This window comes from Peromyscus leucopus, chromosome 7 (assembly GCF_004664715.2).
Source record: "Peromyscus leucopus breed LL Stock chromosome 7, UCI_PerLeu_2.1, whole genome shotgun sequence".
Lineage (NCBI taxonomy): Eukaryota > Metazoa > Chordata > Mammalia > Rodentia > Cricetidae > Peromyscus > Peromyscus leucopus.
This window is the reverse complement of record NC_051069.1, coordinates 110,353,248-110,367,865: the sequence shown is the minus strand read 5'-3', so window position 1 is coordinate 110,367,865 and position 14,618 is coordinate 110,353,248. Positions and strand designations below refer to the sequence as shown.

General features: G+C 40.7%; 1 protein-coding gene across 4 annotated transcripts in view; it reads right to left on the bottom strand.

The window, feature by feature from the left end:
- The window catches only part of Nktr (natural killer cell triggering receptor), a 38,750-nt gene extending 25,376 nt beyond the window's left edge, over window positions 1-13,374 (bottom strand). Inside the window, exons 1-6 of one of the 4 annotated variants that reach the window (XM_028890474.2) lie at window positions 13,262-13,374; window positions 13,035-13,124; window positions 6,396-6,470; window positions 5,598-5,705; window positions 4,624-4,668; window positions 2,749-2,836 (exon numbers count right to left, since the gene is read on the bottom strand). In XM_028890474.2, coding sequence (XP_028746307.1) covers window positions 2,749-2,836; window positions 4,624-4,668; window positions 5,598-5,705; window positions 6,396-6,470; window positions 13,035-13,092 — 374 coding nt within the window. In that variant the 5' untranslated portion in view covers window positions 13,093-13,124; window positions 13,262-13,374. Of the gene's footprint in view, window positions 1-2,748; window positions 2,837-4,289; window positions 4,318-4,623; window positions 4,669-5,597; window positions 5,706-6,395; window positions 6,471-13,034; window positions 13,125-13,261 lie in introns of those variants that run through there. The other 3 variants (XM_037208056.1, XM_037208055.1, XM_037208057.1) reach the window with 3 other exon arrangements.
- Between the last annotated feature and the right edge of the window lie 1,244 nt (window positions 13,375-14,618).

The following is a 14,618-nucleotide window of genomic DNA, read 5'->3' as shown; positions in this document are numbered from 1 at the left end:
ACACACAGATTTAGCCACTAAAACAATACATGTGAAATTATATTGATGAAAATAGTGTACACCTTATGAAGGGAAGTTGCTAAATGTGTGAGCATCAAGACAACAGTTAGTGCACAGAGCACAATAATCCTGAGGCTTCCACATGCCACACTAACAGCACCAAATTTACTCCTTGGGAACTGTAAAAGATTTGTGGGACACAAACTGAGTATCATTTTGTGCAGATGTTTTACAAGTCCTTGCAAGACCAATGAAACAATCTATAAGACACATGTGAAGCCTCTCTTGCTTTCCGTTTCAGAACTACTACTCAAGGTGCCACAGATGTGTGGTCAAAGAACAAAAGCCCAGAGCTGTTCCAGGAAAGCCACTGGGTAGGTCTCTCTATGATTATACACACAACTAAAGACAGTACATTATTCTTTTTACACTTCCAGCTCCAAAAGGACGTTAGCTTGCAAGATATAGAGTTTCAAAGACTTCTCCTTTATTGGCTACCATCTCTTTCAGGATATTTTGTTCAGAAATGTGAACATTAGTTTGATTTTAATCTTGCAACCTGTGGAAACCGGAATTTTCAGCCAGCATAAAGCAGCACATAGGCACACAAGTCACTTAAAAAAAATTAGAACAAACTTTGTGTGGGTGTAAAATGTTCAATTACCTCCAAAACTGTGAACTCCTCTCCACAAGGAAGTTTCAAATAAATTTCACCAAACTAAAGATAGATTTTTTTCCCATGCATCCAGTGATTTTAGTGCTAGCTATAGTTAATTATGAAAACAAGCTTAAATTTTTTATTTCTAATTTATTGATTTAAATTTTTCATTTGGCATTCCTCTTCAAACAGCAGTCCAATGCAAAATTAGGCCACAGTGAAAGCAGTAATGCCTTTACTAAATGTTTCTAAAGATTTAAGTAGCTATTAAAATGATAAGGTAATAGGATAGTAACAGAGGTCTGTATAAATAAGCTAACTATATGCAATAAAGGCAAGAAACTGCTACTACCTGATAAGGCAAATTTTAAATGTAATGATAAAAAAGAAACTTTAGAGCCCTCAGATGGCACCATCCTGACAAATGAATTGTTAGTTTTTCATGTTTACAGTTCAGATAAGCTTAAAAATGGAAACAAAGAGGCCTTAGAGCAAACAGCTTTGACAAGGAGTTACTACAAAAAAGTTTTTGAAAATCTACCTCTTTACTTTGCACTGTACCCGCCCCCAACAAAGGGTAAGACTAGGAAAAGTACTCCAGTGAAAAAGTGTGTAACTAACCATCTGTGGGATCAAAACAGGGCACATAAGTGACAGTCTCAGGTTTCCTTCCCCTGTAACTCAGCATCATCACTTTCTGCTAGCTTTCCATTTTTAGGACATCTTTAGGAAGAGAATGCCCCTTATCTGAACTTCTTCAGATCATGTTGGCAATCTTTCAAACTTAAAATGTGAGTTTTTTATATGAATAATTGACTCCTTTAAAGACAGAGAAGCGCTATTCATATTTATCCATTCAGAAAGATGTAAAAGAAAACGTGATAAACCATGAATAAGATATTTCTCCAACATACATAGAACAACAGAGATTACTATCAAAACTACTAAGCTGCATGCTGGGCAATTACCTTTCATATTTTATATGATGAGATAATAAAAAAAATAGGTTTAGATAAGAATGTAATTAAAAGTATGCCAAAGGTTTTACTTAGAATTTTTACATGAGAATCTAGTCTTTGGTTGTGCATGCATATACTAACAAGAAAAAAACCATTATTACTGTGCATGACATCTGTATATGTATGTAGGCACACATGTGGAGATTAGAAGACAACTTTGCAGAGTTGATTTTCTCCTTCTACCTTTATGTGGGTTCTGGGGATCAAACTCGGGTTGCTGGGCTTATGTGTCAAGTGCTCTACCAACACTGAACCACAGAGCCAGCCCAAAAGTTATTTGGCTTTTTGAAAAGAAAATTTAGTACTTTAAAGTTTGTTGAGTAATATTTACAAATTTTGGGAAAATGACAGCCAATGTTGAGTTAATAATGTTCCTATACCTCCTTTTAGAAAAGGTTACCTCTCTCAAAACAAGCTCACAGTAAGAGAGAAAACAAAACCAAAACCTCACATGATGATTTAACCCAAACCATTTTATGCCTAGGGGTCCATCATAGACAATTTTTCTTTTCTTTTCTTTCTTTCCTTTCTCTCTCTCTCTCTCTCTCTCTCTCTCCTCTCTCTTTTTTTGAGACAGGGTCTCACTACGTAGCTCTATAGCTCTAGCTGTCCTGGAACTCACTCTGTAGACCAGGATGGTCTCAAACTCAGAGACCGGCCTGCCTCTGCCTCCCAAGTGCTAGGATTAAAGGCGTGCACCGCCACATCCCGCTAGGCTACATCATGAACAATTTTTGCATGTTCATCATGAGTTCCTATTCCAATCTAGGTTTCTAAACTAAGCCTTCAAATGAGGAAAAGGCTACAAATTCCTTCCTCATGATGGCAGCATATTCTGGAAACAGCATGTGCCTTCAGGTTATATTATTCGGTTCCATTCTTCAAATCCAGGATATGTGCTGAGCGCTGAAGAAGCCATTAGAGATTACAGTTACTACATAACATCGGAAACACAGAGTCAAACCAAAGCTGTCAAGTGTTTGAGCAGTAAAATGAGGTTAGCTATTCCATCTTTCTCATGAACAGCGCTTCTCTGTAGGAAAAGCTCATCTCTGCATTATGCCTACTCACATGAAAAACTGGGAACCATTGGTATGTTTCCCTCGGTTTGCCATTGACAAAAGGAACGCTCTGTCATGTTTGAGAATAAAGTTTTCATCTGTTTGAAGAAAACACAAATTTGTTAGTCTCCAATTATAAGCAGCTTTTAAAGTCATGTTCAAGTACTAAATTGAAAGCAAAGGATGAAATTCCTCTTCTGGTAGGTAAGATATTTGGCAATATTTAGAAAAAAAAAATTAACTAATCAAGTAACAAAAGCACAAAAAGGCCGAAAAGATACTAATGAAAGCCTTGAGGAAAAGAACAGGAATTGAACACTGCACAAACAGCCTTAGAACAGTCACTTCCAGCAGAAGCCACTCGGCTAATGACATAAACCACCGACTCTCAGGGAGACCAGTCACGAAGTTTTTAGAAAAATATCTACAGTTCAATGTATTTCCTTCAAGTTTCCAATTAGCCTGACACATGAACTATACGTAGGTGAGTTTAATAAGCCTAATCTTAAATGCTTAGCATTTGTAAGGTAAATTTATTATTCTACTGAAGTCAGCTGGTCTATGAAAACAAAAATATTACATATATTAAGTTTTAGGAAAATATCAAATTAAGTATCAAAAGGATCACAAAATTACCTATGGAAGAAAGTTGTGTGAAACTAACATTTTAAAAGGCAAAATACAATCTTAAGATACAAAAGCATCTGCCACAGAGAATAGCCACATTAAAGCGGCCCACAACATTAAGTGTAAGTTGCTACATGCCATTAGAACAAGCTAGAAAGGGGAAAAAAATCTGCCATCACCACCACTTAGAGATGGCTTTAATTCAGTAGACTATCTTTAAAACTGGACAGCCATATCACTCTGGATGCGCCTGATCTCCTCTAATATCAGAAATTAAGCAGGGTCAGGCCCGGTAAGTATTTGGAAGAAACATCTTTAAAACAAATTTCCTTTTACATTCATACAAACAAATCTTTCTTTAGAACAAACAGAAACATAAAACTGTAAAAAAAAAATGATTACCTTGGGGACAGGCTTCTGAAAAAAGAGTAGTGATCCATTTTCCCCAAAGGAAATATAAAAGACCATTACACACTGAAGCTTTGATAGCGTCAAAGTCCAGCAATGCTGGAGCCCACTGTAAATCCCTGCAACTGACTTTTCTAAGGCTTTTTGGGGAAGTGCAATAGTTAGACTTATGAAATGTTACTACTGTAGGAGTAAAATACAACCGTAAAGTTCTAGTACACAAAAGAAAACATACAAACCTTTGAGAAAGGAAAAAAATACCAACTTTTATTCAAAGAAATTGCTTGGTTTGTGGCGGGGGGGAACCACAACTAGATTCTTTTTTTCCCTGATGTAGAACGAATAACCAATTGTAAAGAAACAAAGGCACAGATGCATGTATGAAATCACATAGATTTTCCAAGTCTTCAAACAATACAGACATCCAGCCACCACCTGACCAGACTGTCCGTGGATTTATTAGGAGGGCACAAGGGAGCAGAGTGGAGTTTGTGTTACTGAGCTTCGTTCTCTTACCTTTTCATTTTGCAAAAGACCACATTCTCTATAAACAAAAGAATATGTTGACAGTTTTAGGCAGGAAGATAGGAGTTTTCATGTATATAGTTGCCTAACCTCCATGCTGAAAGTCATGTTTAACCTTAAAGTTAGCCTTAATTAATCTTGTCAATTAAAAGTTATATATTACAATATAATTTATCCCCAAACTCATGCAAATAAAGTATTTTCATGCAGCATTAGTTTCATGCAAAACGTGAACTACAAGTAAACCTCTTCTCATTAAAGTATGCGACCAAACTTGCTTTATATCAGAACTGAAACAAAAAAAACACAAAATACCAGGCCTTACCTTTAAAGTATCCACCATAAATTGATTCTCCACCTTTTCCATTACCTGAAAACAATGAGCCATAATGAAAATTTGAAATATTCAACACATGAAAATTAGTATCTTTCAAACATCTACTAGGGTATGCACACATGTGTATGTGTGCAACAGTGTAAATGTGGAGGTCAGAGGACAACCTGCAAGGGTTAGTTCTCTCCTTCCACCATGTGAGTCCCAGGGATTGAACTCAGGTCATCAGGCTTAATCACAGGTACCTTTACCTGCTTAGTACCTTGCTAGCTCCATTTGCTTTAGATTTAAAACACGGCCTCACTAGTGTAGGTCAGTGTGACCTTAAAATCCCTAGCCTCTACCTCCCAAGTGTTGGGATTTTAGGTGTACGCCACCACATCCACCTCTATTACAATTATCATCACCATCATCAGTACTGCAGTACTTCAGATTGAAACCAGGGCCTGGTACATACATACCAAGTAAGTGCTCTACCATTCAGCTACCTTCCCAGCCCAATAAATTATTTTTGATGGCCTCAATATCTTGAAGGAAATCTTGAACCTTTTACCTACCAAAAAAACCTATGATTCTAGGTGCATTCAATTAATTTAATCTTTAAAATATCATGCTAAGTACTATCAGAAAAATGATCTCTATGACCCATTTATTTCCAGTAGTAGTCACACTAAGTCACACTAATTTCTAGAATAGCTGTAATTGGACAATACTGTGGTGTGCACTGAAAGGTAATCTATGAGATAGTTTATGTCAATAAAATAAACTACATACAATACAACATCATTTTTTTTTTTTTACTTTTTCACAAATTCTCGATCTGTAACATCTGTTCATCCAATGATGCACTGAGGACACAATATTCACATCATTCTGTGACATGATATTCACCATTAAAAAAAAAATAATGAGAATCTTTAAAAAGTGACAGATGGATTTATTAGGAATATAACTTTTAGCTCTACCTTCACTGAAGTCCCCACCCTGAATCATAAAGTTTTTAACCACACGGTGGAATGTAGAACCTTTGTAACATAACTTCTTCCCAGTTGTTTTCCCAAGGCCTTTCTCCCCTGGGGGGAAAAAAAAAAGAAGTTTAGCTACAAACCATCATTCTATGGGAATAACCAACAAGCTAATCTGCAGTCAAATCCCTCCCATGTGCTGATACCTGAGAGATGTAAGACACAATGTATGTAGCACACATACATAACGTACAAACTAAAATAAGTAACACAAAGCAGTTCATGTATTAAACTGATCCAGAAACAATTCTATGTGCTACAGGAGGTAAGAATGGAGATGAATAAAATAAATTAGTTCAAACATTGTGTCTCTTTGTGTTCAAATAAAGGTTTTAAAAATGAAGTCTGCTATTTCTAATGTTTAACTTTTTTTTTTTTTTCTGCTTGGCTAGGGTATGTACAATGATACATAATAGAAAACAACATGTTTTATAATTTAAAAAATTGAAATTTAGGTAAAATTTTTCCAAGATAAAATTAATTTTGAAGATGTCCTACTTGACAAACTAATACATAAAAATTGTACCACATGAAATAGAATCTTATCATTTTAAAGATGATTTATTTTTCTTCCTGTCCTCTCAATTACTTCATTTCATATGAAGTAATGATAACATTTTAGCTATAAAACTTACTTCACAGACAATTACGTTTTTATGAAAGTTCCCCTGCCTAAAGCAGATACAGATACAAGTAGCCAGGCATTCTTACTGAAAACAGGTTAAAAACTTCACTGACCTGAGCATAGGCATAGGAAGTTTTTGCATGTTTTTGGACATATGTCTGAGAAGAGCTGAAACATAATTCGACCAACTGAAACAAAATATATGAGGGAAAAAGAACAGTGAACAAGTTAATACAAATATTCATGTAAGAACTGGGAGGTACCCTAGTAATAGTAAGTTTCTTCTTTGTTTTTTGGAGATCTAACACAGTGAGTTCTCTAGCACAAAAATTGTACAATTTAAAGTGTTTTTTTTAACAGAGCCTTCTTGTATATTGGAGTCCTTTAGTACAGAACTAAGAACCCTCTTAAAAAGTACGTCTTTGGTTTGCTAGGCTGAAGACCAAGCCCAGGGCCTCACACGCACAGCAAGCACTCCAGTGCTGAGCTGCACACACTCCCAAGTGTTCTTAACTAAGCTGTGTGACCCACCAGGCCCTGTCAGTACATTAGCACCTCCCTCCATAACAGTCTGTTTTGCTCAGCACAGTTAGAAGGAAAGTTCTTCCATGCTGTCTTTGGAGCTTTCTTCCCTCAGCTGTTTGGAGCCAATCACCTAAACTGTACCCACACTCAATGCTCATGTTCCACTCCCTGAGAGCCAGGGGAGAAAAGGCTGCTCATAAGAACCAATGCTGTCTACAATAAAAAACAATAAAAAGAAACACACTATGCCCTAAAAACTGTTCACAAATTCTGGTCTCCATATTCTTTTTTTTTTTTTTTTTTTTTTTTTTTTTTTTGGTTTTTCGAGACAGGGCTTCTCTGTGTAACAGTCCTGGCTATCCTGGAACTCCCTTTGTAGACCAGACTGGCCTCGAACTCACAGAGATCCACCTGCCTCTGCCTCCCAAGTGCAGGGATTAAAGGTGTGCACCACTAACACCCAGCTCCATATTCTTTTGAACTGTTTAAAATTACTAAGATGTTGTTAATGGGTTATACTTGTTAATTAGCATATATAAATCAAAACTCAGACATTCCTTTAAGATACAATATCCAAGCACATATTCCATTAGCCCTCAAGTCAGTGAAGTGAGATCTTCCTGAAAAGTGCAAATCCTGTTTTAGTATAATCATAAAAAATAGTTCTGAATCATGAAGTGGTATTGCACGCCTTTAATCCCAGCACTCAGGAGGCAGAGACAGGTGGATCTCTGAGTTCAAGGATAACCTGGTCTACAGAATGAATGCTAGGACAGGTAGGGCTGCACAGAGAAACCCTCCTGTCTTGAAAAACAAAAACAAATAAGAAACCAGTTCTGACTATATAGACCTGTTCAAAGAGTCTCAGTAAAAATATTTTTAAAGTTTACTACATATCCTTTTATTTACTGGGGGCAATGGTATGCACGTATTACAAAGCATGTGTTGAGGTCAGAGGACAACTTGCAAGAATGAGTTTTCTCCTTCCACTGTGTAGGTTCCAGGGATCAAACTCAGAGGATCAGATTTAGCAGCAAGTACCTTTTCCGGCTGAACCATCTCTCTGGCCCCCAAGAAATGGAGTTTTAGTTCATAATTCTCTCCTAATTCCATCTCCTCCCTCATTCTACAAAGTCTTTTCCCTTATGGACATTTTATTTAAAGAAGCAGTATAAATCAAAATAAACTGTACATCAAATATGTCATGTTTAGAATAGACACAAACTGAGTCCTACTGTTTTTATTAACAGTTTTAATATATTTCTAGCTATCCCAATCTGTCCTTTACTGCACTACAGATACCTGTCATGGACAATGTCAGAGGCCAGCTACGACATGTAGAAGGATTCTTGGGGAGGAGCGAGGAATGAGGAAGTATTAGACAGAAATACAGACGGAGACAATGAGAAAGACAGACATAGGATAGCTTCAGGAGGACCCTGGGTCAATACCCAGTCACCTGGACTTTATTCATGATGGGCTTTTTCTATATCAGCAAGGGGAGGGGCAAAAGACCTCCCCCTTTCAAGGTTGAGGTATAAAGTACCAACAAGTGTAGACCCTTCAAAATACCTGGTAACCACGTCATTGGCCAAATCATCCCATTATGTATCCCTGCTGGGCAAAGCAAGCTCAGACTTGCAGACATTGAGTAAGACCTCACTAGGGAGCCTCTGTGGGCCCCCACAGGACAACCAGAGGGATCATTATTGACCATCCATCATGTGAGGAAACTTCCCTGTGTCAACACTCTCAAACTAAACTCTGACAAAGTCAAAGTTTAAAACAACTTCAAAACTTTAGCTGACTCTTGAAGAAAAAGATACAAGCTCTGCAAGTCAGAACATACTTAGATCTTTGAAATCATTGTACAATGTTGGCCTGTAGGATAAAATAAACAAACAAAAACCAATAGGGTGTGTGGTGGCAAGAGTCTTTAATCCCAGCACTCTAGGCAGAAGAGATCCCAGTGAGTTTTGAGGCCAGCCTAGTCTACAAACCAAGTTCCAGGACATCCAGAGCTGTTACACAGAGAAACTCTATCCTGAAAACAAAACACAACATAAAACTATAGAGAGATCCTGTCTAAAAGAAGACCTGGGTTCAACTTCCAGTACCCACACCAGGAGGTTCACAACCACCTAAACTCCAAATCTAGGAGATTCCAGTGTAGTACTCACTCAGGAGGCAGAGACAGGTAGATCTCTGTGAGTTGGAGGCCAGTTTGATGGTCTACATAAGTAAGTTCTATGACAGCCAGAGCAACAGTTTCTCTGTGTATCCCTGGCTGTCCTGGAACTCCCTCTGTAGACCAGGCTGGCCTCAAGTGCTGGTTTTAAAGGTGTGTGCCACTAGACTGGCTTCAACCTAGGCTTTCTTAAGATCATAGAAACATCTAAATCAAGTGGATTTTTTTTTTTTTTTTTTGGTTTTTATTTTTCGTCTTCCCCCTAAAACTAACAAGGCTTTAAATCAGTGGCTCTCAATCTTCCTAAATGACCCTTTAATATAGTTCCTCATGCTGTGGTGACCCTCAGCCATAAAATTATTTTGTTGCTACTTCACAACTGTAATTTTGCTACTATTATGAGTCATAATGTAAATATCTGTGCTTTCTGATGGTATTAGGAGACCCCTGTGTGAAAGGGTTGTTTGATTCCAAAGGTGTTGTCACCCACAGGTTGAGAACCACCACTTTAATGAAAGCTGGTCAAAGTTCTCCTTTACAGGTGACTAAGTTATTTATCTCCTAGTAGCACAATAAATTTGAAAATATGAAGTCTAACATTCAGAGATGTAGGCCTAACTATCATAACCTAACCTGATGTAGAACATTTTCTACTGGACTTAATCTCAGGAGGCAAGGGTTAGCAGAAAGTCTTTGTGTTCTCTATAGCACATTAGGATTGGAGAATAGACAAAAAATAAAGCTGCTATGACTTTAATTTGGTGCAAGGTTAAAAACACTGCCATATCCAACTAGAGATGGCTCAGCAGTTGAGAATACTGGCTGCTCTTACAGAAGACCCACCTGGTAGCTCACAGTAACTCCAGTTCCAAGGGATCTTATGCCCTTTCTGGCCTCCAACGTGCTGGGATTAAAGATGCACACAGAAATACAGGCAGGCAGGCAAAACACCCATACACATAAAATATAAATAAAAACAAAGCAAACTGCTATCTCCAGAAAATTTTTTTAAAGTATCCTAGAGCAGTGATTTTCAACCTATGGGTCACAATCAACCCCTTTGGAGGTCACCTATCAGGTATTTGCACTACAATTCACAACAGTAGCAAAATTACAGTTAGGAAGTAGCAACGAAATAATGTTCTATTTGGGGGTCACACAACATGAGGAACTGTATTAAAGGGCTGCAGCCTTAGGAAGGGTGAGAGCCACTCTCCTACGGCGAGGCTGGGGTGACGGCTCAACAGACAAAGCATCTGTATCACAAGTGTGAAGATCTAAGCTTGAACTCCCAGAGCCCATGTAAAATGCCAGATGCAAACCCATACACACGTACGTGTACACACGTACACACGTACACACGCACACGCACACATGCGAGCACACTGAAAACAATAAAAAACTTCATTCATTAGCCTTCAGGACTGGCCACTAGGCCCCTGTACTCTTTATACCCTATGAGACTCCATTAAGTTGTCAGGCTGGCCTCAAGGTTCAAACTTAATTTCTAGCTCAAGAGGACCTTAAATTTACAAACTTCCAGTCTAGGCCAAATTCCTAAGAATTCTTAAGGAGGAACTGTTGAGAAGTTTCAGCAAGTCAAAGTGCTTGTGAGAAAACTCCAAGGAAACAAGAGTCTTGTGGCTTCGGTTTCTTCAAAAACAGGGAATTGTTCTTAGAATGTGTTTTCATGACCTTCCCAGGTGTGACAGACAGGAGTGAGTTCAATTTAGATTACTGACTACAACTGGCTATTATTTGTTTCTATGCCTTTATGGAAAAACATGTTTTTGCCATGAGCAGCTTGTGATTGTGATTAATCAGGTGACTCTTCTTAACCCGCAGAGTATAAACTGTCTGATGCTTTGAATAAAACTGGCCATAGCATGAGACTTTTGTCCGCCTCATTTTTAGGCTCCACTCTCCCAGGTTCATGCTGCCATTAGAGAGGTAAACCACACATTTCAATCAGGAGGGAAAGATGAGCTATGACTTCAGACTATGGCAACTAATGCCTATGTACACAAATCTGACAAATTAGATAAATGCGTCAGTTTCTTAAAAGCTACAAACCACCACTACATCAATAAGTAAGAGACATGTAGATGAATATTCCTCTATCAAAGAAATTAAAATATTCATTAAGAGCCTTAATAACAACAAAAGAACAGTCAGAATTATTTCCAATAGGAACAATTCACTGAATTCATACAGAAAAACTACTATATAATGTAAAGGTTTCCCCCTTTAAATCTGCATTTGCATTCATTCCATAGTTTTATAATTCAAAAGTTAACCTGTTTTGCATTTGTACTGATGGTAACTGAAAATATACACTACGTTGTATTCAACTCTTAGCAGTGTATCTTGATTTCTATACCACCTCTGCTTGTTAAAGTAAATCAGATACTGTATCTGTGATGCTGAGAATTGAACTTGGAGCTTACATATGATAGGCAAGCACTCTCCCACTCAACTATATTCCTGTATGATTCTTACTTCATCTTTGCTCAGTAGTTAATACATGCTCCAGATAACAGGAGTTTTACTAGTTTTTAAGGGTTAAAAACAAGCTGGGCAGTGGTGGCACATGCCTTTAATCCCAGCAGAGGCAGTCAGATCTCTTTGAGTTCAAGGCCAGCCTGGTCTAGAGAGAGAATCCAGGACAGCCAGAACTGCACAAAAAAAAAAAAAAAAAAAAAAAAACCCCAAAAAAACAAAAAACAAAAAAAAAAAAAAAAACACAAAAAACCTTAAAAACAGAAGATGCCCTAAAAAAAAAAAAAAAAATAGACATTAAGCAAAGATTGTGCAGCCACATTAAGTATTTTCCTTTCAAGATCCATATCTGTGGTGCTGGGGATCAAAGCCAGGTCCTTGGTCATTCTAGGAAAATGCTCTACTTCCGAGTTACGTTTCTAAGTAACTAATTATTGCTTTCTGAGTATGCTCACACCTTAGGTTTGCAAAGGTCTGTGAAAAAATCTCCACAATAAGTTTGGTAAATGCTGAATGTACTGCAGAAACAGTTAAGGGTTGAAATGTTAAATGGGAGAGACAAAATTTTTAAGATCACTTCGTTCTTTGTTCAGAACGCTTTGCTGTCTTCCTCTATCACGGAGTCGGGTTCTCCTTACTCCCTTCCCTCCATTCCAGCCACACTGGGCCCTTTGCATTCCCTCGAAAACTGCTGTCCACGTCAAGCGGTTCTCAAACACACCCACATGGTCCGGCTTCTCATCTACTTAACTGTCTTCACACAACGGCCTCTTCTCACCACCTCACTGAACAGCACTGGAAGGAATGTGTTTTTAACCCTTTGTTAACTGCCTGTGGTCTTCCAACAGGATGTAAACATAAAAGTGGCAGCTGTTTTAGTCACTGCTGTACCTTCAGAGCCTAGGACAAGCTCTCCCAAGACATCCGAAACATAAAATGTGTTAAAATTCCTGCAGTTTACAACTCCTGAGCCTAGCCGGCATGGTGGCACACGTCTTAATACCAGTGCTTGGGAGGCAGCTTCGAGGCCAACCTGGTTTATGGAAGGAGCTCCAGGACAGCCAAGGCCATACAGAGAAACCTTGTCTCGAAATACAAAACAAAACAAGGACTTCTGCGCCTGAAACAAGTATTTCAGGAAAACAAACGTATGTTTATACATGTGTATGTATGTTTATGCTGTATACGTGCATGCTTTATGTGTGCGTGTGTGTACATGTGCACGCATGTATGTGTAAGTCTCCCTGTGTGTGTCTGTGTATTAATGAATGGCTGCACACTGGAATTCCTAAGACAAAACAACACAGCGGCGGCGTATCCACGACGCAGTCCCGGGGTTCGGGAACGCACACAAGCCCTTCTGTCGCCTGAGCCCTTTCCCCAGCGGTCCTCGAGGGAGACGGGAAGGCAGTTGACCAGCTCGTGACGAGCCAGGCTGGACTCGCAGGAGCGCTCCGCTGAGCGGCCCGCCCGCTCCTCCCCACGCCCGGCCCGCGGCGCGCTCCACCGCCCCGGCAGGCCCCGGCAGGCCCCGGCTCACCCGGTTCCCGGTTGATCTCGATGTCGAAGTGGCACTGCGGCCGGTCCTGGGCGCCCATCGCGAGCGCGGCGGCGGCGGCGGCGGCAGGAGCTGCGGACAGGGAGGAGGGCGCTGAGGGCGGGCGAGCCGGGGGGCGGGGCGGGGCCGGAGCCAGGGGCGCGGCCGCCAGGAGGCCGCCCGCCGCCCGCCCCGGCCGCGGGCTCCCGCACTCCCGCGGAGCTCCTCACCTGGCCGCACAGCTCCGGTCAGCGCAGGAGAACGCCCTGCCGGCGAGCCCAACGTCACCAACGGAAGGCCACCTCCTCCCGGCCCGGGCCAGCAGCCCAGTGCCACGCCAAGGCTCGCGAGACTGGAGGCAAATGTCGCGAGAGTCGAATCGCGCCGAGAGACGGCCCTTGTGCCCCGCCCCGCAGAATCAGCGGTCCAATCCCAAGTCCGCAGCCCGGTGCGAGCTGTCAACCACGGCTGGCGGCATCGCGAGACTTCCTGGTTCTCTGACCTGTGAATGAACGAGCTAGTGAAGCCGAGGTTTCCGGAGCCGACGTGGCCTTTTGGCTTGTTCTCCTTCTCGGGGTTGATACGAGTTTCCATAAATTTCCTTACGCTGTTTGTGCCGAGTTAAAAGACTCTTGGGTGCCGGGCGGTGGTGGCGCACGCCTTTAATCCCAGCACTCTGGAGGCAGAGGCAGGCGGATCTCTGTGAGTTCAAGGCCAGCCTGGGCTACAAAGCGAGATCCAGGACAGCCAGGGCTACACAGAGAAACCCTGTCCCGAAAAACAAACAAACAAAAAAAAAAAGTCACGGGAACCGGATGTGCCTCACTTGTGCCTGCCAGGCTGAGACAAGAGGCTGGCCGCCAGCTTGAGGCCATCCTGGATTACTGAGACTTTCTCAAAAAAGAAAAAAGAAAAGAAACCAAACAAAAAGCAACAACAAAGTCCCAAGCAAAACACAAACCATGGTGTGGCACACCTTGAAAGTGAAGTTCAAAGTCATCCTGAGCTACATAACAAATATGTACGAACTTAAAGAAATGAAGCACCGGTTGCATTGGAACTGGGTTCAATCCCAACACCCACAAGGTGGCATACAGCCATCTGTAACCCCAGCTCCAGGTCCCATCCGTTCTGACATCCGTGGACACAGGCACGCACATGATGCACAGACATACATGCAGACAAAACACTCGGGAGACAAAGGTGGATGTCTAGAAGACTGAGGTCAGGGGGCGGGGGCAGAGCAACAAGATGTCAGCAGACCCGGACCACCACAGCCACGTGGCAGCATATGGTTTTATAGAAACGGATTAATTTAAGATGAAAGAGCTAGCTAGCAAGAAGCTGAAGCCACAGGCTGTAGCATGACTCTTAAAAGACCTTATTAATAAAAACAAACCCAGAGCCAGGTACTGCGGTGAACGCTGAAAGATCAGAGAAACGGAACAAACCACAGCCAACCTCACCTTGCCAACTTCTCAGTAGATCCTGTTTCCTCAAACTGGAAGCCTCCTTTTTTTCTTTTCTTTTTTTGTGGTGAACGCTGAAAGATCAGAGAAACAGAACCAGCCACAGCTAACCTCACCT